This window comes from Armigeres subalbatus, chromosome 1, assembly GCF_024139115.2.
Source record: "Armigeres subalbatus isolate Guangzhou_Male chromosome 1, GZ_Asu_2, whole genome shotgun sequence".
Classification (NCBI taxonomy): domain Eukaryota; kingdom Metazoa; phylum Arthropoda; class Insecta; order Diptera; family Culicidae; genus Armigeres; species Armigeres subalbatus.
Window position 1 is genome coordinate 95,555,187 of NC_085139.1, and position 25,349 is coordinate 95,580,535.

At 41.0% G+C, this 25,349-nt stretch overlaps 2 protein-coding genes across 3 annotated transcripts in view; both read right to left on the reverse strand.

Moving 5' to 3' along the window:
• Positions 1-25,349, reverse strand: part of LOC134202906 (GIGYF family protein Gyf) — a 119,291-nt gene that overhangs the window by 43,909 nt on the left and 50,033 nt on the right. The gene's annotated exons all lie outside the window — the stretch shown is intronic.
• On the reverse strand, positions 14,545-23,406 carry LOC134202903 (organic cation transporter protein-like). Its single transcript, XM_062677889.1, has one exon. The coding sequence runs from the start codon at positions 22,963-22,965 to the stop codon at positions 21,235-21,237; it is 1,731 nt and encodes a 576-aa protein (XP_062533873.1). The 5' UTR covers positions 22,966-23,406; the 3' UTR covers positions 14,545-21,234.

Sequence of the window (25,349 nt, forward strand, 5' to 3'; positions counted from 1 at the left end):
GGACTTTCGTGCCTGTTGTTCAACATTGCGCTAGAAGGTGTCATGCGGAGAGCCGGGTGTAACAGCCGGGGTAAGATTTTCAACAGATTCAGTCAATTTATTCGTTTCGCGGATGACATGGACATTGTTGGCCGAACGTTTGCAAAGGTGGCAGAAGCAACAACAGTTGGACTGGTGATGAATGCTTCAAAGGTAAAGTACATGCTGGTGGGCGGAGACAGGGCCCGCCTGGGAAGCAGTGTTACGATAGATGGGATACCTTCGAGGTGGTCGAGGAATTCATCTATCTTGGATCCTTGCTAACGACTGATAACAATGTTAGTCATGAAATACGAAGACGCATCATCTGTAGAAGTGGGGGCTTCAGAAAAAACTACGGTCAAAAAAGATTCGCCACCGCACCAAATGTGTCATGTACTTACTTGATACTTGATGGGCTACAGCTCTTCGATGAACCTACGCCGAATGGAGTATCCTTCTCCACTGGACTCGATCCTGGGCCAATCGCTTCCAGTCGCCCTGAACATTGAGCGCCCTCAGGTCCTCTTCAACTGCAAAAAGCCATCGTGTACGCGGCCTTCCACGAAGCCTGCGGCCTCTTCCGGGTTCTCTACTAAATATTATCTTCGCTTGTCGTTCTTCCGGCATACGAACAACGTGACCAGCCCACCGTAGTCTGCCGTGTTGTATAAGCTTAATAATATCCAGCCCTTTATACACCTGGTACAATTCGTGATTCATGCGACGCCGCCAGATACCGTTCTCCTGTTTACCGCCGAGTATTGTCCGCAGCACCTTACGCTCAAACACTTCGAAAGCTCTTCGATCAGCCTCCTTCAACGTCCATGTCTCATGGCCGTTTAATACCACGGGAAGAATCAGAGTAGTATACAGCGCGAGTTTTTTTTTCTTTTGCAGACTACGGGACTTAAGCTGGTTACGAAGTCCGTAATAAGCCCTATTTGCAGCTGCAATACGCCTTTTCACCTCGCGGGTAACATCATTATCGCACGTCACTAATGTTCCAAGATACACAAATTCTTCTACTACTTCAAATTTTTCACCATCCAGCACTATTTCGCTACCACCACCACTATTGAACCCACGTTGATTGCCAGCGACCATGTACTTCGTTTTGCTGGTATTGATCGTGAGTCCAATCCTCGCTGTCTCCCTCTTAAAAGGCGCAAAAGCCTCTTCCACGGCACGGCGATCAATTCCGATAATATCGATATCGTCCGCAAATCCCAGGAGCATATGCGATTTCGTGATAATGGTACCGCTTCTTTGCACACCAGCTCTCCTAATCGCTCCCTCGAGCGCTATATTGAACAGTAGGTTCGAGAGTGCATCACCCTGCTTTAATCCATCTAAGGTAACAAATGACGTCGATATTTCATCCGCAACCCTTACACTTGATTTCGATCCGTCCAACGTAATACGAATCAGCCGTATCAGTTTCGCCGGAAAACCATGTTCAAGCATAATTTGCCATAATTCATTCCGTTTCACTGAATCGTACGCCGCCTTGAAATCAATAAACAGATGATGTGTCTGCAAGTTGTACTCCCGGAATTTATCGAGGATTTGTCTTAGGGTAAACATTTGATCCGTCGTTGATCGGCCCTCACGAAAACCTGCTTGGTATTCGCCGACGAAGGACTCTTCAAGCGGTCTCAATCTGTTGAACAGAATACGGGACATAATTTTGTACGCCGAATTAAGGAGGGTTATTCCTCGGTAATTGGCGCACTCCAGTCTGTGTCCTTTCTTAAAGAGAGGGCAAATGAGGCCATCCAACCAGCTAGCATGCATTTCCTCGTCTTCCCATATTTTCGACATAATATGGTGCAGAACTTCGTAAAGCTGCTCACTGCCATGTTTGAGAAGTTCAGCCGGGAGCTGGTCCTTCCCCGCAGCCTTATTGTTTTTCAGCTCTTTGACAGCTTTTTTAACCTCATCTAGTGTAGGTGATTCCACAGCTTGTCCATCGTCGCTAATATTTATTCTGTTCTCCGATGCACCGTCACTTCCTCCATTCAACAAAGTCTCGAAGTGTTGCTTCCACCTGGCGCCACTTCAATTTCATCTGTCAGCAAATTCCCTTGTTGGTCGTTGCACATGATTGCACATGACGGAAGATGGCGCTGTCTTTCTCCGCACGCCATTGACAGACTCATAAAACCTCCGCATATCGTTCTACTCCATTTTTTCCTGCGCCTCACTAATCACTTGTTCTTCGTACTCTTTTTTCTTCCTGCGGTGGGTTCGTTTTTCGGCTGCTCTTGCTTCCTTGTACCGATCTCTATTCGATCGGGTACCTGACACCAACATCCGGCTTCTGGCAACGTTCTTCTCGTCTGTCACTCTTTGGCACTCCACATCGAACCAACCCGTCCTTGGTCGCCTCTGTGCAGTGCCTACCACTTCTCGTGCTGTTGTGCTCACCGCTCCATGGATCGACTCCCATAGATCGTTGATGTTGTCGCTAGCGTTGATTGCACTTATCCGTTCGTCGAGCTTCTGGCGGTACTCAGCCGATACTCCTTCCGCCGACAATCGCTGGATATTGTAACGCATCGTTCGCTGTGATCTTTCGTTCGATACAGTTGACAACCGTGATCGAATTTTACTGACAACAAGGTAGTGATCAGAGTCAATGTTCGGACCTCTGAATGTCCGCACATCGATAACATCCGAGAAATGGCGCCCATCCACCATAACATGGTCTATCTGGTTGCAAGTTTCACCATTTGGGTGTCTCCAGGTGTGCTTTCGGATGTTCTTTCGTGCAAAATAGGTGCTACTGATGGCCATCCCTCTAGCAGCAGCAAAATTTACTAGCCGTAGGCCGTTGTCATTTGTAGCGGAGTGAAGGCTCTCCCTACCGATTATGGGACGGAAAAAGTCCTCTCTACCGACCTGAGCGTTAGCGTCTCCGATAACAATTTTCACGTCATGCTTTGGGCACTCTCCATAGGCTTTATCAAGACATTCATAAAACGTGTCCTTCACGTCGTCGGATTTATCGTTTGTCGGTGCGTACACGTTGATTAGGCTGTAATTGAAGAATTTGCCCCGTATCCTCAACACACAGATTCGTTCGCTAATGGGTTTCCACCACATCACTCGCTTCATCTGCTTGCCCATCACTACGAAACCAACTCCATGCTCTGCTTTTTCACCGCCGCTGTGATAGATGTTATGCTTGAATGCAGTATTGGTCGTGGGGTCCACGGCTCGGAATTCACGTTCTCCGGATCTAGGCCATCGGACTTCTTGAATAGCAGCCACGTTCACTCCAACCTTCTGCAGTTCACGAGCCAGAAGGCTCACTCGTCCAGGTTCATTTAGGGTCCTGATATTCCAGGTACCGAGTTTCCAATCATAGTCCTTATTTCGTTGCCGGGTCGGTTGCCAAAAATAACGTTCTCTTTTTCTTCTATCTCCATTTTTCGTGGTATTTGTTATGTGTCATGTACAAGACGCTAATAAGACCGGTAGTCCTCTACGGACATGAAACATGGACAATGTTCGAAGCACTCGGAAGCAAAAAGAATGACCAAATTTTGGTCATACGGAATGATTTATTATCTCCACCCAATAAGCACCCCATTTGCCAAACCGGCCATATAGTGCTACTTCAATGCTTATAAGTTTTTGAATAGCCGTATATTGGCGAATTGGAGTGATTATTGTGCTTATTAATTACTTGGGCAGTGATGATGTGACTTCACATCGTTCGCGTTCCAAGCTTTGAAGATTCTAATACCGTTTGCTTCTATACATAACTATGTGATAGTGGATTTACAGCACATCGCCAGATAAAGACCAAAGCAAGAAATAGATTTGGCATTATGGACGATTTGAGACTCGAAACCTCGTATACTGAAGCTAGTATCACAAATGCAATTGTACAAAAATCGCACTAAATCACTACTGAGGAATGTAATATTTGAATGATAAAGGATATTGATATAAAATTACTTAAGAATACCGTCGTGCGGGGCTTCTTTTGATTCCGGGGGCTACTTTGGATTTTTGATTTTTTGAAAAAAATAAACGGAAAAAATACCATATTTGCAACAGAAAGTTGCCATCCAACTATCAACAAGACACCCGATTGGTGATAATGACAATTTTGTATTAATTTTCGTTATAATTCTTGTTTTAAAATGTCCAAAGTAGCCCCTGATTTGTCAAAAGAAGCCCCGCACGACGGTATGTGACAATGTGACATATTCAGGGGCCGTGGGCCACTTGGCTAGTCGTAAAGGAGGTCGCGATCCCGATTCCGCAAGGGTTGGGAATTATTGGTATAAAAAAATACAATCAAAGTTAATTGCCTACTTTCAGGGTATAAGCCACCCAGACTGGAAATTAATTACTATGTCTGAAGCTGCGGAGGACACCGGAGGTCCTTCGTAGTTCAAGGATGTTAACGATCATTCAGTAATTTGCGTTCGATCATTTAGTAGTTTGTCAATAACACATTCCAGAAGCTTAATTTCAAAATATGTTTCGCGAGACGTCTGTTTCTCTGTGGATTAAGTTTGAAAAATGTATTGGGGGTAACCACTTCCTTCGGTGGGGTTTGATCCCACGAAACCAGTACGCTAAACAGGTGCTTTCCCTACTAAACTACGACAAGGATGTTAACGATCATTCAGTAATTTGCGTTCGATCATTTAGTCGTTTGTCAATAACTCATTCCAGAAGCTGAATTTCAAAATGTGTTGTATGGTGGACTTCTAGTGCGAAGGTTTTTCTACAATTTTGCCTAATGGTTCGTTATTACAATTCAACTAATAACGGAGGTAGAGCGCTAGTTACAGTAACTTAAACTAAATGATAGGAATTTTGTTATCATTTAGTCTAAGTTACTGAAACTATAGCTATAACTCCGTTACTAGTGGAATTCAAACCACGAACCATTAGGCAGAGTTGTAGAAAAACCTTCGCACTAGAAGTCCACCATACAACACATTTTGAAATTCAGCTTCTGGAATGAGTTATTGACAAACGACTAAATGATCGAACGCAAATTACTGAATGATCGTTAACATCCTTGTCGTAGTTTAGTAGGGAAAGCACCTGTTTAGCGTACTGGTTTCGTGGGATCAAACCCCACCGAAGGAAGTGGTTACCCCCAATACATTTTTCAAACTTAATCCACAGAGAAACAGACGTCTCACTTAGAACAAAATGCAATCAAAATCATCGTCACGATAACATTATCGCCAAATGCTAAATTCACTGTGTGTGGCCAAGCGGCAACCAGATGGCGGTAGTGCGCAAACGTCAAACACAAGGAAAATCGATGGAAGCGCCATCGGTGGCCGATTGACCACCTACAAAAAATTGAATCCACCGTTAAAAAGGTGAACGATGGAACATGCGTTGAGTGAGATGTCTGTTTCTCTGTGCTTAATCTTTCACATGTTGTGCAATTGCACAAATCGAGTTCCAGACATAGTAATTAATTTCCTCTCTGGGATGCTTTTACCCTGAATGTAGGCAATTAACTTTGATTGTACTGATCTCGAGTGGCGATCTCTTTCCTCGCTAATGTGGTCGGGATGGAATCTGACGACAATACTGGTCCGATCACACAACCCTACTTCATGGAGCGCAGTTGCTGATAAAGCTGTGTGTGTATACCAGACACTACAAAATACTCATCCTACTCGGTTCGCATTGCTGACTACTTCTGTCTTTTGTACATTGGGGTACACTTTGCGAATGCGAAAATCTGAGACTGTCACGAAAATATGATAGACTATCTAAGTCGTTTCTGGATGGATTTCCAATTTTTTGGACCATTCGATCAAAGGAGAGTCAACGCTTCTTCGTATTTACCTTAGATTACTGATTATTATCGATAATTGGTAAAAAGTTTAGAAGTAGGTTAACCAACCAATCACGTACGTGCATCGCAAACACAGACATCAGAATCAAGCAACTTGCGGGTTTGGATCCAATCATTAGTTCGAACAAGATTTCACACAGAGCAAACCCAGCGGAGCGGACTCAGCAGCACGAAGGCGCTTGTAGCATTTTCAACGGAAAACCATCTCATTGGTGGTGGTCATCGAGGTAGTTGCTGCATATCATTGAACCTCAACTCCGAATCAGTATTTTATGTGAAAAAAATGGTTGGATTCAAAAAATGGCGTCTGTTGTGATCCCGCGCCACCAGTGGCGATGCTGAAAATTTATTCCAAATGGTGGCGTCTTAGTGCAAAAGCATCGAATGGCCGTCCGACAATAGCAGCACAAAGTTAAACCACAAACTCAATGTAAGGTTCCGACAAGCGTTTGGTTGCGCATTGTGAAAAATAAAATTATTCTTCCCAGGACCAGCATTTTTTGAATAGAAAGGGTTGGTTGAAAAAATGGATGGTTTCGGCGTTTGGCGTGGTAGCTTAGGAAACAATAATCCATCCATTTGAACAAAATTAATATATTATTTTCCTCCGATGCGTGATTCTGCAACCGAAGGGTCACTTTCAATCATCGCCAAACGATTAAGTATTGCACTTAGCAGTTCTGCACTATGAAAAAAATTCATCTCGGATCAACCTTCTTTTGGATAAAATGGGTGACCGGAAAAATCATTTTCAATCATTAACATTAACATTAACATTTAGTAGTTCGCACAAATTCGTAGGTGGTACAAGCCAAGACTATTGTATGAGAGTAGTACAACTTTCATTCGTTACCACAGATATTGATTTGGGACTAATCACTATCTCTTAAATGGAAGCAATGCACTCTCCAATAGTCGAGATCTGTCCTGGCCACGTCCTTGCGAATGCTGAGGAAGGGGAAGGATGGTTTGTTGGACACCTACTTAAGACAGATGCAGAGAACTCTACGACCTCTCATAGGTGCCACGGGAGGTTTTGGGATTTTGTGGAAGGTTATAACAGCAGGAATCGTTTTGGTATAAACGTGAAACACAGAAAGAATTAAGATAGAAATACAAAGTAGGAAAGGGACGAGCCTGGAATTGAACCCACGACCTCCTGCTTATAAGGCAGAAGCAATAGCCACTAGACCAGCGAGCTCGTCAAATCATTTTCAATCATTAACAGATACAAAATCAAAGAATCTTGCCAGAAAAGTTCAATTTCCGCCGACGACGCCAACTTAGTGGAAAATTTCGTTTAGCTGCTGTTAGTGTTTGAAGAGGCACATTATTGAAAATAAGGAATTGTCATTGTCGTTTAAGGCTCAAGACTCCATCACAATGTTTTGAAAATTAATAACTGTATCACTTGTTTGTAATAGTGATGCAATTGGTACGGAAAAGTGCAGCAGCGATAAATAAATGTTGTTTACAACTGGGGTGAGTGGAAATGGCGTGGTAAAAATATGCCAGCTGATGCATAATGTTGCCAGACTTGACGAATTGTTTATTTTATATCATAAGACATGTTCATGGTGTATCAAATACATGAGTATTTATCGGTTTAAAATTTGTTATACACCACTTGGAATGTAATAGAAGCTTACATACAGGATTTAAATATTTATTTTTGGTTTTATTGTTCAATCCGACAAACGGCAATGATTTTTTCCAATAAATAAATCTGGCAACGGTGAAGACATGATTATTTTCTTGTGTATGCACATCTTTGTTTGCGTTTTGGCTGGCGTTATACGTTGAATTGTTCGGATTGAATGAAGTTGCATCGCGTATATTTTGTACTCACCATTTCACTTATTGCGCTAGTGAATTTGAGTCTTCCGCATTTTATTGCATTCATACATACGGTCGTCAAATTTGTCTCTCACTTCGATTTTTGGAAAGCAGTTTTCGACAGTTATTGGGCGTGAAGTGAATTAATTGGAAGTCAAGATTGAAGAAAAATGTGAAACTTAGTTAGTGAATATGTTTTAGGAGTGATAAAATCAAGGAAACAATGGGAAAAGATCAAGTGAGTGTGTATGTGTTTGATCCGAACGTTCGAACGTTAGTATGCGATCGATGAACATACGAATATCGGCCTAGGAAAAACGCAGTTTTCAGCGTTTTCCTGCAATTCCTCTGAAATTGCTAGTTTTGACTTTTGACAAGTGAAAAATTAATATGGAAATGCCATGAATATATTATGATGGAGGGTAAGTCCGTAAATAGCCCCAAAATATTGAATTTAGTTCAAAACTTTATTAGTGTTAGTGCGGATTCTAATAAAATCATCGTCATTATCGGATTGATTACGGTTTATAGAGCCTTAAACGAAGAAAATTTAAGAAAACTTGAGCCGAATAGTCTGTTTGTCTGGGTGAAGATTCTTGCCAACGGTCAATACTTCTTCCTGGATAAATAGTTTTAGTCCTGAAAAGGACAAAAACCTAAAGTTAAAATTATAATATATATTTGCGATTGGTTCCGCGCTGCTTCCGATTCCGCTTATTTTTCCCTTTTTTGACATTTTGAAGGATGGTGTCTTCTGGGATTCCGATATCTTCCACTGAAAGCCAGATGAGTGGCTTCAGCGGCGATGGACGTCAGGAAAAATGGATTTCAGCATCCACCCGGACTGACCGGAATTCACAGATTCTTACTGAAAACTAAAACAAACGGCTCTTATCAGGACCAACCATCTATGATGAGGAAGAAAGAGTTGGTGGTTCAAATAAAAATGGTTCAAACGCTATTCACCACGTGGTTTGAAGAACAGAAAATGGAGCATCGTACAACGGAGGAACGCAGGATTAAAACAAAACAGCAAAGAGAGCACCCACATTCCGGTTTATCCTATGCTTATAGAGTAAACAGAAGTTAAAACCATAAGCCATAACTTCTATTTTGGCCATAAGTCATAACTTCTGAGCCCGTAGTCGTTTCCGGCCAATTTTTATTACGAAACAATTGGACAGGATTCCACGTGGAATGCAAATTCATAGAGTCTCACCGAAAACTAAAACAAACGGCTCTTATCAGGACCACCCATCTATGATGAGGAAGAAAGAGTTTATACTGAGATTTTCGAAAGAGCCTAATATCAATGCTTATAAAGAGACACAAACTATGATGACAAATACCATCCATTTCGTATAGCTACGTAGTCCTACGTCACCTTTGCGTACAACCCGATGGGGCTGCAGCTTTGAGTTTTTTAATTCTCTGGACTCTGGACTCAATCTAGCGGGCTTGGTAGTCATATGGCTACTGCTTCTGCCTCATACGCAGGAGGTCGTGGGTTCAATCCCAGGTCCGTTCCATTCTCCTACTTTGTATCTTCCTCTATATTTCTCATGTTCTAGCAATCGCTAGAACTGGAAATGGACTTTCATACCGTTTCCATTTTTATTCCTATACCTTCAACTTGAGTATTCTAACAGTAATCTGCTAGAATTGGAAATGAACTATAGAGCTCGTTTCCTACATCCAATTAGAAATTCCATCAGTTACCTTCTCCTATCTATCACATTGGCAGCTCGTTAACCAAGACGAACCTCTGCCTCTCCAACCTAACCCAGAAATTCCAACAAATTCCGCATGAACTCGTGGCAAGTGCAGAGGGCGAGTGATTGCATCATCATTTCCTCCCCTTCCCTACATTGACTTGCATTCTGACGTGGCAGGCGCCAGTATGACCTAACAAATGAGATCACCAGTACTTGTACATTGAAGATGTGTGCTAGTCCCAAGCAAACATCTGTTGGTTCCCTGTGCAAGAACAGCTGATCTGGTCATAATGGAGTAGCAACTACGAGCAGTCAATCAAGCTCAAGCTCAAGCTCTCTCTGGACTCTGGACTCAATCCCTGAACGTTTGACATGAATACCGAGGACCGCCGGTGATTTTACCATTTTTGATTTGAACACTTTTTAATTTGAACCCCGTTGGTTTGAATATCGTTCAAATTAAAAATGGTTCAAACGTCATTCATCACGTGGTTTGAAGAAAATAAAAATGGAACATCGTCCAGCGGAGGAACGCGGGATCAAAACAAAACGGCAAAGAGAGCAACCACAAGTCGGTTTATCTGATGCTTATAGAGTAAACAGAAGTTCAAATTAAAAAATGAACCTCGTTAACCCTTTATGAGGGAGACGAATCTAAACAATAAATTAACAAAAACAACAATAGGACACAATGTTGACATGGTATTAAACTCAAATGTATGTTTGTTATACATTAAACAGTTCAGAAACATTGTAAAATTTATGGCAATACAGTTGCCACTGCCCGTCAAGCGGGACAACATTAGTGGCAATATAGTTGCCACTGCCCGGCAAGCGGGAAAACAGGTGCCTCATTGTGCATCTCCTTTCGACAGCTCTTTCGTATGACAGTATGCATGGTTTGCTCGTTTCGAGTCGAGGTGCGCAATGCCACCCCAGGCAACAACAAAAATTAATAAAAGATTTTTAAAAATTAGGTTTTACGTAAAACCAGTCAAATCAAGGCACGTTACATTTTTTGGTGAAGAGTCCTAGTCGGAAAACGCATTAAAAGTGAAAACTAATTTTTTTTGCGCTTTTGTTTCCAAGGTCCCCCTTGGGAAAAAACATAATTTCGTGAAAAATCCAAAAACGAAATATACAGAAAGGTAAAGCTTTTTTCACGCTTATCACGTAGTAATCTAACACAGGAGATTCAAAATAATTAATACCAACGGGAAAAAATATATCTTTGTCGTTTTTTTAACGAATTATAACTGAAAATCCTTCTTGCACTCGAAACTTACTATCTGTTCGTAAAGAAAACTGTTCTCAAAGTGATATTCCAATTTTTTGTTATGGCTCAAATTCATCTGGGGTGTTACTAGGAAGCAAATAAAGCCACTACATGGGAAATAATAAGTAGAGCTCTTGTTAATAAATAGAAAAACATATAATTTGTTGGTGGCAATATACTTGCCACTGCCTTATGAAGGGTTAATATGAATGTGGTACCATATCGAGGGGGGGGGGGTCCACGGTACAAAGCAAAGAACTACCTTGGCAAATGTACATCTATAAACGAAATTGATTTTTGCCTTTCTCGTACCGAAAGGCTATCATTTCACTCTGGAAACGAACTTTTTACAGGAACATCTGATAGTAAAGTTTCTTATACCATTCGACTCAGTTTGATGAATCGAGGTGATGTCTGTATGTGTGTATGTTTGTGTGTCTGTATGGTCACTTTTTCAACCTCAAAAACTCACACGATTTTCATGTACTTAGACTTAACTGATTTTATCGCAACAAGTTGCATTCCGCAGAGCCACTCTTCTAATTTCATGCTATTACATTCATCAAGATTGATTAATGCGTTCGCAGCTGACAAGAAATATGGTTTAGGCAGTTTTCCATTTTTTCCCATATAATCGGGACTACGAGCATTGAGCAGCTACCATGCTATGATATATATTACGTTCGCTCGATGGGTTAGAATCCTCGCTACGGCAATATCGATAACGCTAACGCAACGAGCAAAGCTTTTCAAAGCTTGTAATGTGGAACGTGTTGAACACGAAAACTAATCGAAGAACAACGTACGCGCTTTTAAGTTTAGAGCCGATGATCTTTATTGCCATTATACTTTATCGGAGCATTCGCACCAACACAGTTGTAAGTTTCATCGTTGGCAACAGAAATTGCACTCGATAACGACACGATTAACTGCTGGTTCGTACGCTCGTGGCCATGGTGGTGTTTGCGTTTGTTTTGTGTCATACATTGGAAGGGGAAAAAGAGGGGTTTCATTGATGCTTCAACATCAGGCCTGGGAATTGTCGCGTTTGTCAGTGACACCTGACAAGATACATAAAAACATGGTCAGTCAAAAAAAACTTGTCAACTTCCAGTTTTCCGTCGCACGACTGGATCCCCACGACCAGATGACAACTTTTTCCAACCGCGACAATTTGCTTTTGTTGTATGTCTTGTTAGAGCACACATCTGCGACAAAAGTTTAACAACGCATGCACTTTCGGCTCTGTGCACGACACAACATTAATCCCGAAAGTAAGTTATGTCGCATCTTCTGGTTGTCCATCTGCGTGGAGGAGCAATAGCAGCGGACAAATTTGAAATATCATACTGAAAAGAGCACTTTATAATTAATTATTTCTTTGTTCTCTTGACAGATTTTCTGTTTAGAAATAAGACATTTTATTCAATTGTTGCGTTGTTACGTACATAATAATACATAAAAAAAACAAGTGTCTCTTGCACAGAGAAAGATCCCCCAGTGTAGAATAACTGAACCATTTAACGCAACGCAAGTTTGCTCGCTTTTCACGTGGTTTATGGAATTTTCGTACTTTTCAAACCTTTTCAAGGTTTTGTATTGATGCTGTTTTTTTAACCGATTTTGTTCACGTGGGTTTGAAAAAAAATCGGAGCATACGAAACAGCGATTTTTGATAAAGTCATTTTTACGCGGTTTTTGTAATTTACCCGGTTTTAACGGTACACGGTTTGTAGCAATTGCCTGATAGACGGTTATTTGACTGCAATATTTTATGTATAAGAGAAATACGGAATTTTATTTAAGCGTATATCCTACATTAGGGGCAATTTATTTAATTTATTTTAAATTACACATTATTTTTTATTTATATGGAGAGTAAGAAAATGATAGTACTCCTTCCATAAGTGCTTACGTAATAAGTGTACGGTTATGAAACGCTCATGAGGACTTGTTCATGCTATGTACAGCGTGATATGTTTTTTGGTTTATGATGTTCAAAATACAACAGCTTGTGTGCTCGAGTGTTAATGGCCCGCTTAAAAGATTTCCGGATATAGATAGTTTCAAACCATTCGTGATTTTTAAACATACATTTTAGATATGTAACTAAATGACGCATTTTGGTTAAACAGGAGGAGCTGGACTAAAATCACCAAAATTTGACACATTATTATTATGCCGTACATATTAGCCGTTTTTATAATGAGCTCGACTTCAACTGCTGTAAAGCCCAGAAACCACACCATTTCAGAGGTTTCCCCACATCTTGTCATCAATTCATAATGACAACATTTTGCTGACAACGACAACAATTATTGTCGCGACAAAACTCAAAGGTGACATGACGAACTTTTTTGTCAATAACCATGACAACTATTCTAATCCGTCTGGTTGTGCAAAATCTTAGTCGCGATGGAAAGCGTCACACGACAAATATATCGTAACAAAATAAGTATGTGACAAGATACAAAATGTCTTGTCGGAGCGAGAGACCAGTAGTACGCTGTATCGAGGTACGTTGGTTAGGTTGTGTTGCCCAGTTTGAGGTGACTGTTTTCTATTTGGTTTTGTCGCATGGTTTTTCTGTATGAAGGTGACAAATCCCAGGCCTGTTCAACATGCTGTTTGCTTTGGGTGGTGTGGAGTTATGGTGAAGTTTGGGTGATTTCAAGGGCAAATTTGAATATAGTTTTCGTTTTACACATCTCCTTATTTCCATATTATATTATGTATGCGGTTTTGTTAGTCTTCTATTTATATTTAGGAATCGTTCAAAAATGGCATCGGGGCCTTGGCGAAGGGGGTGGGGGTGTCGTTGGTTAAATAATCTTAAATGTATTTGACGTCATATTCTAGTCGGCCTTGAGAATAATTGGCTTAATTTTCAAAATGTTCGTGTACATTTCACTCCGAAATCGAACCTTTTATAGAACTCTTGGAGACCCATGATGTTATATACCAACCCATAAAAGTCATAAAAATTATATCAATATGTGTTACAAATAACAATACTGGAAATAATTTCTCTGTCAAAAATGGATGAAAGAAAATTTCACGATCGTCATAACTTGATTATAACATAATGTATTATGCTTATTTTACAGAAAAACAAAATTGCCAACATTTTTGGTAGATAGGAATTGGAAAAAAACGATTTAATCAGTATATCTTGATTTAATCGAGAAAGGCATCGTCACCGCTAGGTGGAATTATTTGGGTTTTTTACTCTAAATAGCATGATCAGTTTTTTTAACTTTCTTTTTGCATTATCGTTTACTGTAAAAGGAATGTATGGTATTAGGATGGTTGGGGTAAAAATATATTCGGAAGAACGACAGGATGTAATACACGTTTGTTTATGTGTCGTAGATAAGGCGTTCGAGAACATGCAAGCAACTCAAAATGAATAAAAAAAAATATGGATGGGGCATTATATCCTTATCATCGTAAATATTTCTGGAATGAGGGCCGCGTCTTATGCTCAAATTAAAGAATCGATCTTTGATCCTGGCAAATATTTTCGTGAGTCAGCAAATACTCGAATGACGATCATGTATTTCTGAATGTCACACACCACTGTGGAACCTGTTCCTACATTGTATGTGTTGTTGGAATTTTGGAAAATATTATTATTATAAATATTATTATTTCTAAAAGCTTGCATTGTGGATTATTCGCAGCATATATTCTGCAACACTACACTACTATTGTCGTAAAAGAGATGTTGGTGGTTCGGAGTGAACAGATTTTAGCTATCAAGGTGAATTCTTATCATGACCTATTATCACCTCCTAAGCTGAGTCATGTTACTGCTGTGATAGAAATAAATATCGAACACAAAATCATCCATTCAATATTGTTTCATTTTATTAGAGTCAATAGCTGATAGCAAAGTTGTATTTTTAATTATAACTAAAATATAATTTTTATAATCCTAATATATCGTAAGAAGTACGTTCGATTACAGTTTACCGGTACAATGAAATGATGTGATTGTTGATACTGATGAGTTACTAGAGGAAAGTTGCAAACTATAGCGCGACGAAAGCGGAACTGTTCATTTGGCATGACGTCTCACCTAATGACTTAAAACTAAAACAAGTACATAAAATATATTGGATTGTATTGCGCTCGATTGGCAGCTGATTTTTCCTTTCGTCTGTGCATATTGATTTGATTTACGGTCACACATTGATTGCGCATGAGCATGTTCTGCGCCTCGCAACCTATTAGTGGTTAATGATGAAATATAGTTCCTTTATTGATAGCGACGTGGCCAGCTGATTGGCGCCGATGTCTGATGATTTCAAAGTCTTTCTAGCGATAAAGTTTCACACGTATTATAAGTACCCGACATTTCTTTTAAGACTTGCTTACATAATGTGCATCGACAACAAAAACGCGTTGTCATCTGATCTGACCATTTCAATCAAGTGCAGGGGGCAAAGAGCCTTCTGATACTAACTATGTACTTTTATTGGTGTGACAGCGATAAGCGCGCATCATGCTGATCAATCAAAACAATCAACCCATATAAGGGGGGTTTGATATTGCTCCAACACCGGTGTATTGACCCGCGCCGGTATCTATCTATCGTTCGTGTCTGATGGTGTGGTCGTTTGATTTCTCCGAGTGGTTATGATGCGCACTGGTGCGATGACCACTTGGCAGGAGGAGCTAATAAAGTTAAAACCGATCGCTTAAAACACTAACTGGAATGTATGACATTTGGACGTGCCGTGTTCATTGAATCTCTTGTGGGTAAGTACGCAAAACGCGAATACAAATAATTGTTGAAAGGCGTGACGGTAGTATTTACGGATAACAGGGCCGGACTTAAGAGGATAGCAATTCGATTTCATCACGATTGTAGAACAGTTTACTAATTTGTAATCGTGATATAAAACCTTTTCAAGAATTATTTAAAAATCTTTGTTTTAGAATTCAAATACTGCATGTTCTGGAGATGATCTTTAACAGCTTAGAAGACGCATTCGTACAATTTAATTGTATTTCACAATTTCTTTTGCATCTCTAATGACCTCATTCGAATTTGGCCACTCATTGATAATTTCGAACATCACGAATATTATTTGTGTATCATTAAATTTCGCTGAAAATACATCCCGAAAAGGAATAGTCAAGACAATTACAAATCCGCGAGCAGATTAATTTTCAACAGATCTGAAAAAAGTTATTTCGTACAAATGTTTAATTTGCATTTTGATTAATAATTTACTAGTGGAAATCTGGCCCTGCGCTATCGTATATTTACTGTAACTATTTAGCTTAAAATAGGTCTTCTGTTTTTGTTTTCTTGCTTCTCTCCTGTTTCGCATGTGTTCATATTAGCGAATAAAAATTTGAGTAACGCTACCACGTGGAGCATGCAGAGCAATCGTACGATTCGGTTTGGCATGGTTTGGCGAACAACAAACCAACGAAGAAGGTGGCATTTCTGCGAATAATTATTCATTCCCCGAACAGGGAAGGTATCCGGTCTTGGAGCGCAAATAAGGCAAAAAGTGCATATTCTCCTCATTTTTTTTTCCACGGGAAAATTTGATTCACTGCGCGCACCTGGGGTCCATCCAGTGCTTTTAATGAACGGTGACAACTCGTTCGTTCATCATAATTTACGATAATGGAAAGAGGTTTGAATTCTGTTCGTGTACTCGGCTGAACTTGATGGTTCCAGGAAAGAGCCGGCATAATTTTCTGGCTATGTTGTGATTACACCACAGGTGGTTTCGGGGTTTGACTACCTTTCAAGGTTGCAAGCCCTGCGATTACGAGCTTTAATGTGTGGGTAGCAGCCGGTTTTCTACAGCATCTTGGCAGCAGTAGTTCGTCTCCCTTTTCATCTTGACCCACAGCATAGAGCGGCATGATAAGCAAACAAGCAAATACTAAATGTTTGTTTCAATTCACATTGAACTTAGAAAAAAAACTATTTTGATAAGGCAATCATCAAGGATGTAAATCTTTGAAAATAGTTTCCATGCCATCGTGATCAAATAAATCTCACCAAACAATGCCTCTTATAATAGCTTATTCCGGTTGAATTTTCTTTTTCCGAAAATATTCCGGTTGAAAACGCGAGTGAATTTCCGAAAACAATTTTGAAGAATTTTTCCGTGGAAAATCTGAATAATTGAGGTGCATATTCCGGTCAAAATCCAAAATGAGCAGATTTTTTGCCAACTGTGTGGGACAGCGGTTCTCAACCTTTTTCTTGAGAGGAACCCCTTCGATTTTTTGCATTAATTGAGGTACCCTCTCTCGAAAGTAGGCTTCCAATCCTCTTAAAAAACTAATTCCGAGGCCTTTGAAGGGAAGCTCCTTTCAGCTTTTGAATCCCTTTAAAGTAGGTTTCCGCACCTCTTGATTAAAGGCTTTTGAACCTCTTGTAAATAGGCTTCCGAACCTCTTGAAGGCGGTTTTCGAGTCACTTATAAGGAGGCTTCCTTTGCATCTTGAAAGGGCGCTTCTGAGCCTCTTGGAAGAAGAATTCCGAGCTTCTTGAAGTGAGGCTTCCAAACCACTTGAAAGTAGACTTCCGAGCCTCTTGAAAGCAGGTTTCCGAGCTTCTTAAAAGGAGCCTTACGAGCTTCTTGAAACGAGGCAACCTAACCACTTGAAAGGAGGCTTCCGAGCCTCTCGAAAGGAGCCTCTTGGAAAAAGGCTTCAGAGCCTCTTGAAAGGGTGCTTCTAAGCCTCTTCAAAGGAGGCTTCTGAGCCTCTTGGAAGGATGCTTCTGAGCCTCTTGAACCCAGGCTTCCCAGCCTCTTGGAAGGAGGAGTCTGAGCCTCTTGAACGGAGCCTTCCCAGTCTCTTGAAAGGATCTTGAAAGGAGGTTTCTGAGCCTCTTGAAAGGAGGCTTTTGAGCCTCTAGAAAAGAAGTCTTTTGAGCTTCTTGAAAGAAGGCTTCCGAGCCTCTTGAAAGAAGGCTTCCGAGCCTCTTGAAAGGAGGCTTACGAGCCTCTTGAAAGGAGGCATTAGAGCTGCTTGGAAGAGGGCTTCCGAGAAGCGTAGAAGGATGCTTCTAATCCTCTTCCAATTAAGCAAACGAGCTATAAGGGTCCATCCACAAAGTACGTCACGCTCTTAGGGGGGAGGGGGGGTTCCGAGCAGCGTGACGACTCATACAAAAATTTTAGAGTTTTAATACAAAAAGTGTGACGAAGGGGGGAGGGGGGGTTGAAAATCACATTTTTTTGCGTGACGTACTTTATGGATATTCCCTAATGGAAAAAAAATTATTTTGTTCGTTAGACGTTCTGTTCGTTTGATCTTTTGTTCCGCAGCCCTTTATACATTGTGCTAATTGTGGAAGGCAAGATTCAATTGGGATTTATTGATCGCATTGCTTATTATGTACAATATATTTTTTTTAATAAAAAATACACAATTATCAAAACTTTATCAATGAGTTTTAATTGGAAATGTAATACGTCCGCCATTACGCATTTTTGTCCGAGGTACCCCCTAGGGCCAGAGAAGGAACCCCATATACATATACCACAGATAGAGAACCGCTGGTGTAGGACATCTCTGGTTGAAAGATGTTTAGTCGAATATACCATTTAGCCGTACAAATCATTAGGGGTAAAACCCCATCTTGTCGAAAATGTCATGTAGCCGAAATAGACATACGGACGAAAATGTCGTTCTATCGAACAGGTTATTTGGCCGAAAATGCTGTTTGACCGAAATGGTCGTTTGGCAGGAAGGGCCATTTAACCAAAATGGATATACAACCGAAAGTTTCGTTCGCCGAACTGTTCAATTTGCAAATAAACTTCAAAGAATTTCCTATGGAATTTACGAAGAATTTTCAGTGGGAATTCAGAGGGACTTTTCGTTGAAATCCAAAAAAATTCTCGTTGAAATCGTATTTTTGAACGATGAAGGGCCGTTTCGACAAACATCATTCGATCGAAACACATTTGGTCGAAAGTTATTTAGCCGAATATGTCATTTAGCCGAACAAATTATTAGGAGTAGAAACCCATCTGATCGAAAATGTCATGTGGCCGAAATATGGAGACATACGGACGACAATGTCGTTCGATCGAACAAGGCGTTTGGCCGGAAATACTGTTTGACCGAAATGGTCGTTTGGCAGGGCTATTTGGCTGAAAATGACATTTGGTAAACGGATCGACATTTTTGACCATAAGACCTGCTAAACCGTTCGGAGAAATGGACCAGTTTGACCTATTGACATTTTCGTCCGTATGCCTATATGGCCAATTTATTCGGGTAAATGAAATATTCGGCCAAACAACTTTCGGCCTCGTGGCATTCGGCCGCATGATGTTTGGTCAAACGGCCTCCAACCATTCAAAAATTTGATTTCAACAAGATTTTTTTTGGATTTCTACGGAAAATCCGAAATGGACATACGACAAAAAACATCGTTCCTCCGAACAGGTAATTTGGCCAAAAATGACGTTTGGCAGAAGGGCTTTTCGGCCGAAAATTTCATTTAAACAAAATGGACATACAGTCAAAAGAGTCATTTTGCCGAAAAAGTCGTTTGACCGAGAATGCCGTTTGGACGAAATGATCGTTTGACAGAAAGGGCCATTTGGCTGAAACGGTCGACATTTTTGGCCATATGACCCGTTTAGTAAATTACATTTTTGGCCGTGTGAGTCGAGTCATTCGACTGATGTGTATGTGTAGACTAGACAAGACTAGTATGACTCGAGTCGTTCTACTGAACTGGGTATGTTGCCGATGTCTTTTTGTCCGAAAATTCGTCCAGTCAAATAGGTCATTTGACTGAAATGATTATTTGGCAGAAAGGGCCATTTAGCCCAAAATGTCATTTGGCCGAACGGTTCGATATTTTTGACTATTTGACCCGTTTATTAAATAACTCGGTCGTATGACGTATTCGGAACCTTTCTTAACGCGGTGAGATGCGCAGCTACAAAGCAAGACAATGCTGGCCGGGTTCGGTCTAGGAAATTTTCGGGTTGGACTTCCCTGGGCAAAAATTATAACTTGGCTTTGAAACCTCGCAGTAAATAACTATGAAAGTGTTGATCGAACATTAAGCTGCGGGGTGATTTAATGCCAATAATAAGAAGCATGTGTTCGGAACAATTCACATCTTCGGTCAAATGGCCATTTGTGCGAATAATCATTTCAACCAGACAGCATTTTCAGCCAAATGACCTGTTAGGAAAAACAGATGTTTCTGTCAAAATACCAGTTGGACTGTATGTCGCTTTCGGCCAAATGCCATTTTGATTGGAAACTAGTCGACCAGGTAGTAGTAGTAGTAGGCGAAAAATGCGCTTTGTGAACTGCCCATGCAAAATTTCCATAAGAATCTCGTAATTTTTGCATGAGGAAATATCATAAAAACCCGTCGGAAATAATAACGAACATATCAGCTGAATAAATGAAGAAAATCCACCCAGCCATGTTCGATATATAGATTCCGATGTCTGTCCATTGGAAATTCCGAAAAATACTCATTGGAAAATCCGACTTCCCGTGAAAATTCTGAGCAATTTCGTGTGAAACAATTTGCCTTGGAAGTTCTGAAGAATATTCCCGTGGAAATCAGGACAAACGAAGAAGATAGCATGTAGGTTCGAACTGTATGTGGAAGAGCCTGTTGAAGATTTCGATATGCTAAGGTCTACATGTTTAGATATCTAATGACGCCAAAGTGTACAAAATTATCGACTTTTCTTATTTTAATGAAAATCACAATTTATGTCATTTGGAGATGGTTGCAAAATTTCCAAGAAGAATATTTTCAAAAATTGAGCATTGAACATTTTTTTGTGTATTATTTTCTATTTTTATCTTTTTGCTCGGATTAATCTTAAAAAAATCTCTCGCGCGTACAAACCCTAATAATGGCCACCCTCCCATTTTTGGCAAGACGAATCCCAAACTAAAAAGAGGAAAAATCGTGCCTCTCTTTTTTTGCCGGGCATACCGCAATTCTTGTGCAACAGCTCCACAAGAGACCGGCAGTTCCTCTTTATTAGGATTCCCACCATCCCCGACTATTTCCCACTTCTAGCCCTCTCACCCCGAACCGGTACCCAGCAACAGCCGACCATCATCATTGCCATCTGACTGTGAGCGAATGACGAACGACCACCACAACAACAGTGACGGTAGAAATGAAAATCGAAAACCATCGTACGATATGCCTGCCAACCAATCATGCCAAGAGGAGGGAAAAACTACGCGAAACTCTCCCGGTCCCTGGTTCCTCTCTTCCTCTCCAGGCTTTCCGCTTGTCAGTCGAAAACTAATACACTTCTACACGGATGCCACTTCAGGTCTCCACTCTACTCAAATAAACCGATCGACGGCTCTGCTCGTTAATCTGCAGTTCATTCCTGTAGTGATTGAATTTAAGTTTACATAAATAATCTACACCTATCCTAGCGTAAACAGACACATATATCAGTTTGTAGTTACTAAGAGATACGTAATACTCGGTGCTGCTTGACAGGCTGCCCTACTTGTCATTCTGCTGCCCATCCCCAGCACTTCTACTCCTCAGTGCCATTCGCCCGTTTCTCATTAGTATTCTCCACGGCGTGAGTTGCGTCCCCATTCAGGTGGGCAGCATTCAGCACTTGCATCTCCTCGGCAGTCTTGTTCTCCACGTCCCCCCGGCGACCTTCCTCCCCTGGTATCACTTTCACCTTGCCGAAGTTTTCCCCATCGGCAATCGTCTCCGGTAGCTTTTGATTGTGCGTTTCCGGCAGAAGCAACGACAGAAGTCCTCCGGCAAATGACATGGCACCGAAAATTAGCAACGGCAGCGGGGTCCAGTAGTCACCCAAAAGGTTGAAGTACGGCGCCAGGATACCTCCGACACGAGCGGAAGTCGATGCAGCCCCGAGCGCCACATTTCGGATGACGGTGGGGAACTGTTCAGCGGAAAAGACGTACACCGTACCGTAGCTGGAAGTGATGGCTAATTTTCCCAGCATGGCGAGCACGATTATTAGCCATTGCATATTGTTCGGTACCAGCATCGTAGAAAGCAGCATCACACCGGCGAAGATCATGCATCCGCACAGGATAGTCCGACGACCCCAGCGGTTCAAGGTAAGCAGAAGGAAAGTGTAAGCAGGGATTTCCACAAAGCCGCTGATAACAAAATTGAGCAATGGATTACCACCGAGATTGTTGGTGTTCCAGGATAAGCCATAATACGTGCCGCTGTTGACAAACCAATCAAAGAAAATCAATAATGCTTTACGGCGCAGATTTGGATGCTTGAAGACATCCATCAGCGAGGGCTTTGGTTCATTCTTGTCGGTCTCCAAAGCGGCTTTGTCTTCTTCCACCAGTTTGTCCAATACATCTTCTGGGACGGTAACTTTGTTCGATTTGGCGACTTTCTTGATAAGAGTGATGGCTTCCGATGGGCGGTTGTTGGAGATTAGCCACCGCGAAGACTCCGGAATCAGCCACCAATAGGTCATAAACAGGATTCCAGGCAGTGTCAACGCAATCTGCAGTGAGCGCCAATCGTGAATGTAGTAAGCAAATGCCGCCGTCAGCATGTACCCCACCGAGAAGAACATCATGCAGACAACTCCGGCGTACAATCGATCTTTTGGTCCCACCATTTCCATTGCGATTACATACGCCACTAGAAACACTCCGGAAGTCGTTGCTCCAACCAATATCCTCGCTATGGTATACGTAAAGAATTCCGGCGCAATTCCAGCCAGTACTCCGAATATCACTTGGGTCACCAACGATGCGAAGAAAATAGGCTTGCGACCATATTTATCTGACAGCCACCCGAACACAATACTGCCCAACATGACACCAACCATAAAAAGTGAGTCGGCCGATGCTCGTAGAAAATTCCGGTCACACACCAAGTCCCATTCGGTGACGGTACTGCTTTCGAACTTTGTCCGATCGTAGATCCACTGGCTACAGCTGGTCACTTCCGTTGCCGGTGTCCCTCCTTGCAAATATTCCTCCGTAAAATTCGCATCGAAATAGGTACACGTGGAGTATTTTTTCGAGTACGAATCCATCGGGTAAGTCATCGACATCAGTTCCGGCGGAAGTTCGTACGTTGCATTGCTGGCCTCAAACGGCAATTTGCAGCGATAATCCGGCGTTGCCAGCAAGAACACTCCCGCTAGTTTGTGGAATGCACAGCTGATTGCCGGCAGACACAGCAAGACGTAGATTTTCTTCTGATATCGGCCGAAGCCACCCAGATGCGTTAGCACCTCGTCGTATCCCATTTTTGCTCCAAAAGTGGCACCAGTTCGTAATATCGATTATTTCACGTTTCTTCCGATGCGCACACTCTCCGCTGCCGGCACACCCGTTTATCGGAAGGTAATTGTATCTTGGCTTGAATTGCACGCACTTGGACTTTAGTCCGATTTCTCTCCCTCGCAAGTCTTTCTCGGGCAACCAACCGAAAAAAAAACACCTAAAATAGTTGAGCAGCCGCGTACGTCATAGCCGAAAATGTTTATTTTCCAATGAATGGGCACCTAAAAATAAGCACCACTTCACCACTTGCACAACTCCGGCACCAGGAGAATGAGATAGTTCTTGCCCGTCCGGCCGGAATACCCTTCTCTGTGTTACAAAACCCGCGTAGATCCCGCGCGCGCGCGAATGAAGGTCCGATCTGAACGCGTGTTGACGGAAGAATGTTGGAAGGCGCTCTCGCGAAGCGGCCAGCAAGTTCGATTCGATGCTCTATCGCCGTCAGCGAGCGCTTAGAAAACCGATGGTGAAGGGTGCGCTGCTGCTGGCCGCAATCACCAATACTGCTTCTAATGTTCAACACAAAAAGCTGGCGCTTGGTGAATCGGCATTGGATTGGGAAAATTTATTACACATGCAGTAGCTCTCTCAACACAACAACGGAAACCGGAGATGAAGAGGGCCGCATGTGGGGATTGAATGTGCTTGCACTGGGACTGGCTGAAAGCCTAAACTGGTAACTCTGGGAGTGCAGGATTGCCAGCAGTGATTATGTGCTACGAAATTAATCAGAAAATCACTATTTATATACTCAGACAGTATAGATCAGCGTTAATTAGTTCGATTATACGGTTTCAATGGGACAATACAGACCTCCCTATATTCGATTTTGACAACACGTTCGAAACATTTATGTTGCCAAAACCGAAAGGTTTTTGTTTTTTCATGATACTTCACATTTCTTCACTTATTGTAACATCAGACACACTGTGACGATTTTTTACGCGGATATTGAAATCTAAGCGTTTTTTCCTGGATTTTTTACGCGTTTTATTCTATACGTCGGTTAAGGGTTCTAACCAGTTTTTTACGCGGAATATGAGATTTACGAATCGAAATCGAATAGCTTTATTTTGTTGCTAAAATCGAATGGGATCTGCATCGTAATTCTTACTTTAGATCTGTGAACAAAGTTTAATCAATGTTGTGGATTGCTTCAATTTTTGAATGAAATATATGAAAATCGATTAAATCGATCACAGTTTATCTATCAGCTTATAACTAGTTGACAGCGAAAGGACAAATATTTAGCAAGACCGTTGAAAAACCATCATTTGGATGCAGATTCAGACTATCTGCAATAAATTGTATTTAGAAATTGGAGGAAATATAGAATTGAGGACAAGCAGAGGTTATTGAATATCACATTTATTTATTTATTTATTTATTTATTTCGTCAACCGACGTAGACTAGTACAAATACATATACATGTTTTTTATTTTCGTAGTGCTATAGTAGATTATGAAATACAATAAAAAACATTTTAAAAAATTTTTTTTTTGCTAAAGTTGTTTGTAATTATGAATTTAAATTGTTGAATTTCTTATGTTTGTTTTTTGAAAATATTGTTTAATGTTATGCCGAGACATTGTTAAGTCAATAGCTTCGCAGTGTTGATTTTAAACAGCCATCATTCGGTTAAGAGGTCCAAATTTGGCATAATTTGTTCGGCGGTGGTTAGTGAAAAATAATGTCCTATGTCGAAGTAACCGAGAAGGTATGTAAAAATTTAATTTCGACGAAGTTTCAGTTGAGTCAACACGTTGAGATATTATATCGTTAACAAATGAAACCGTTGCAAACTCTCGACGCTGCTTCAATGTTTGTATGTTTATAAGCATGCAACGTGATTCATAAGATGGAAGAGGAAATGACGTCCAACCTAATTTACGAAGAGCGTATAGTAGAAATTGTTTTTGTACTGATTCTATTCTTTCTTCATGTGTGGTTAAGTAAGGCGACCATACAATGCTACAATATTCCAGTATGGATCGTACATATGAAATATATAGTGTTTCGATTGTGTAGGGATCCTGAAAGTTGAAACAGAAGCGCTTGATAAAGCCTAGCATATTATTAGCTTTGTGAATGATTGTGTTATAGTGATCAACAAGAGTTAGTTTTGAATCTAAAATCACTCCTAAATCCCTAACTCTTTCACTTCTTTCTACAGTTTTGTTTCCTAGTACAATTTGTGTATTTGGTGTTGTTCTTTTTCTGCTGAATGATATGATGTGCATTTCTTTACATTTAGTTGCAATAGGCTTTTTCTGCACCATTTATAAAACATCTGTATTTCATTCTGGAATACGATAATGTCGCCTTCATTTTTTATTTCCATAAACT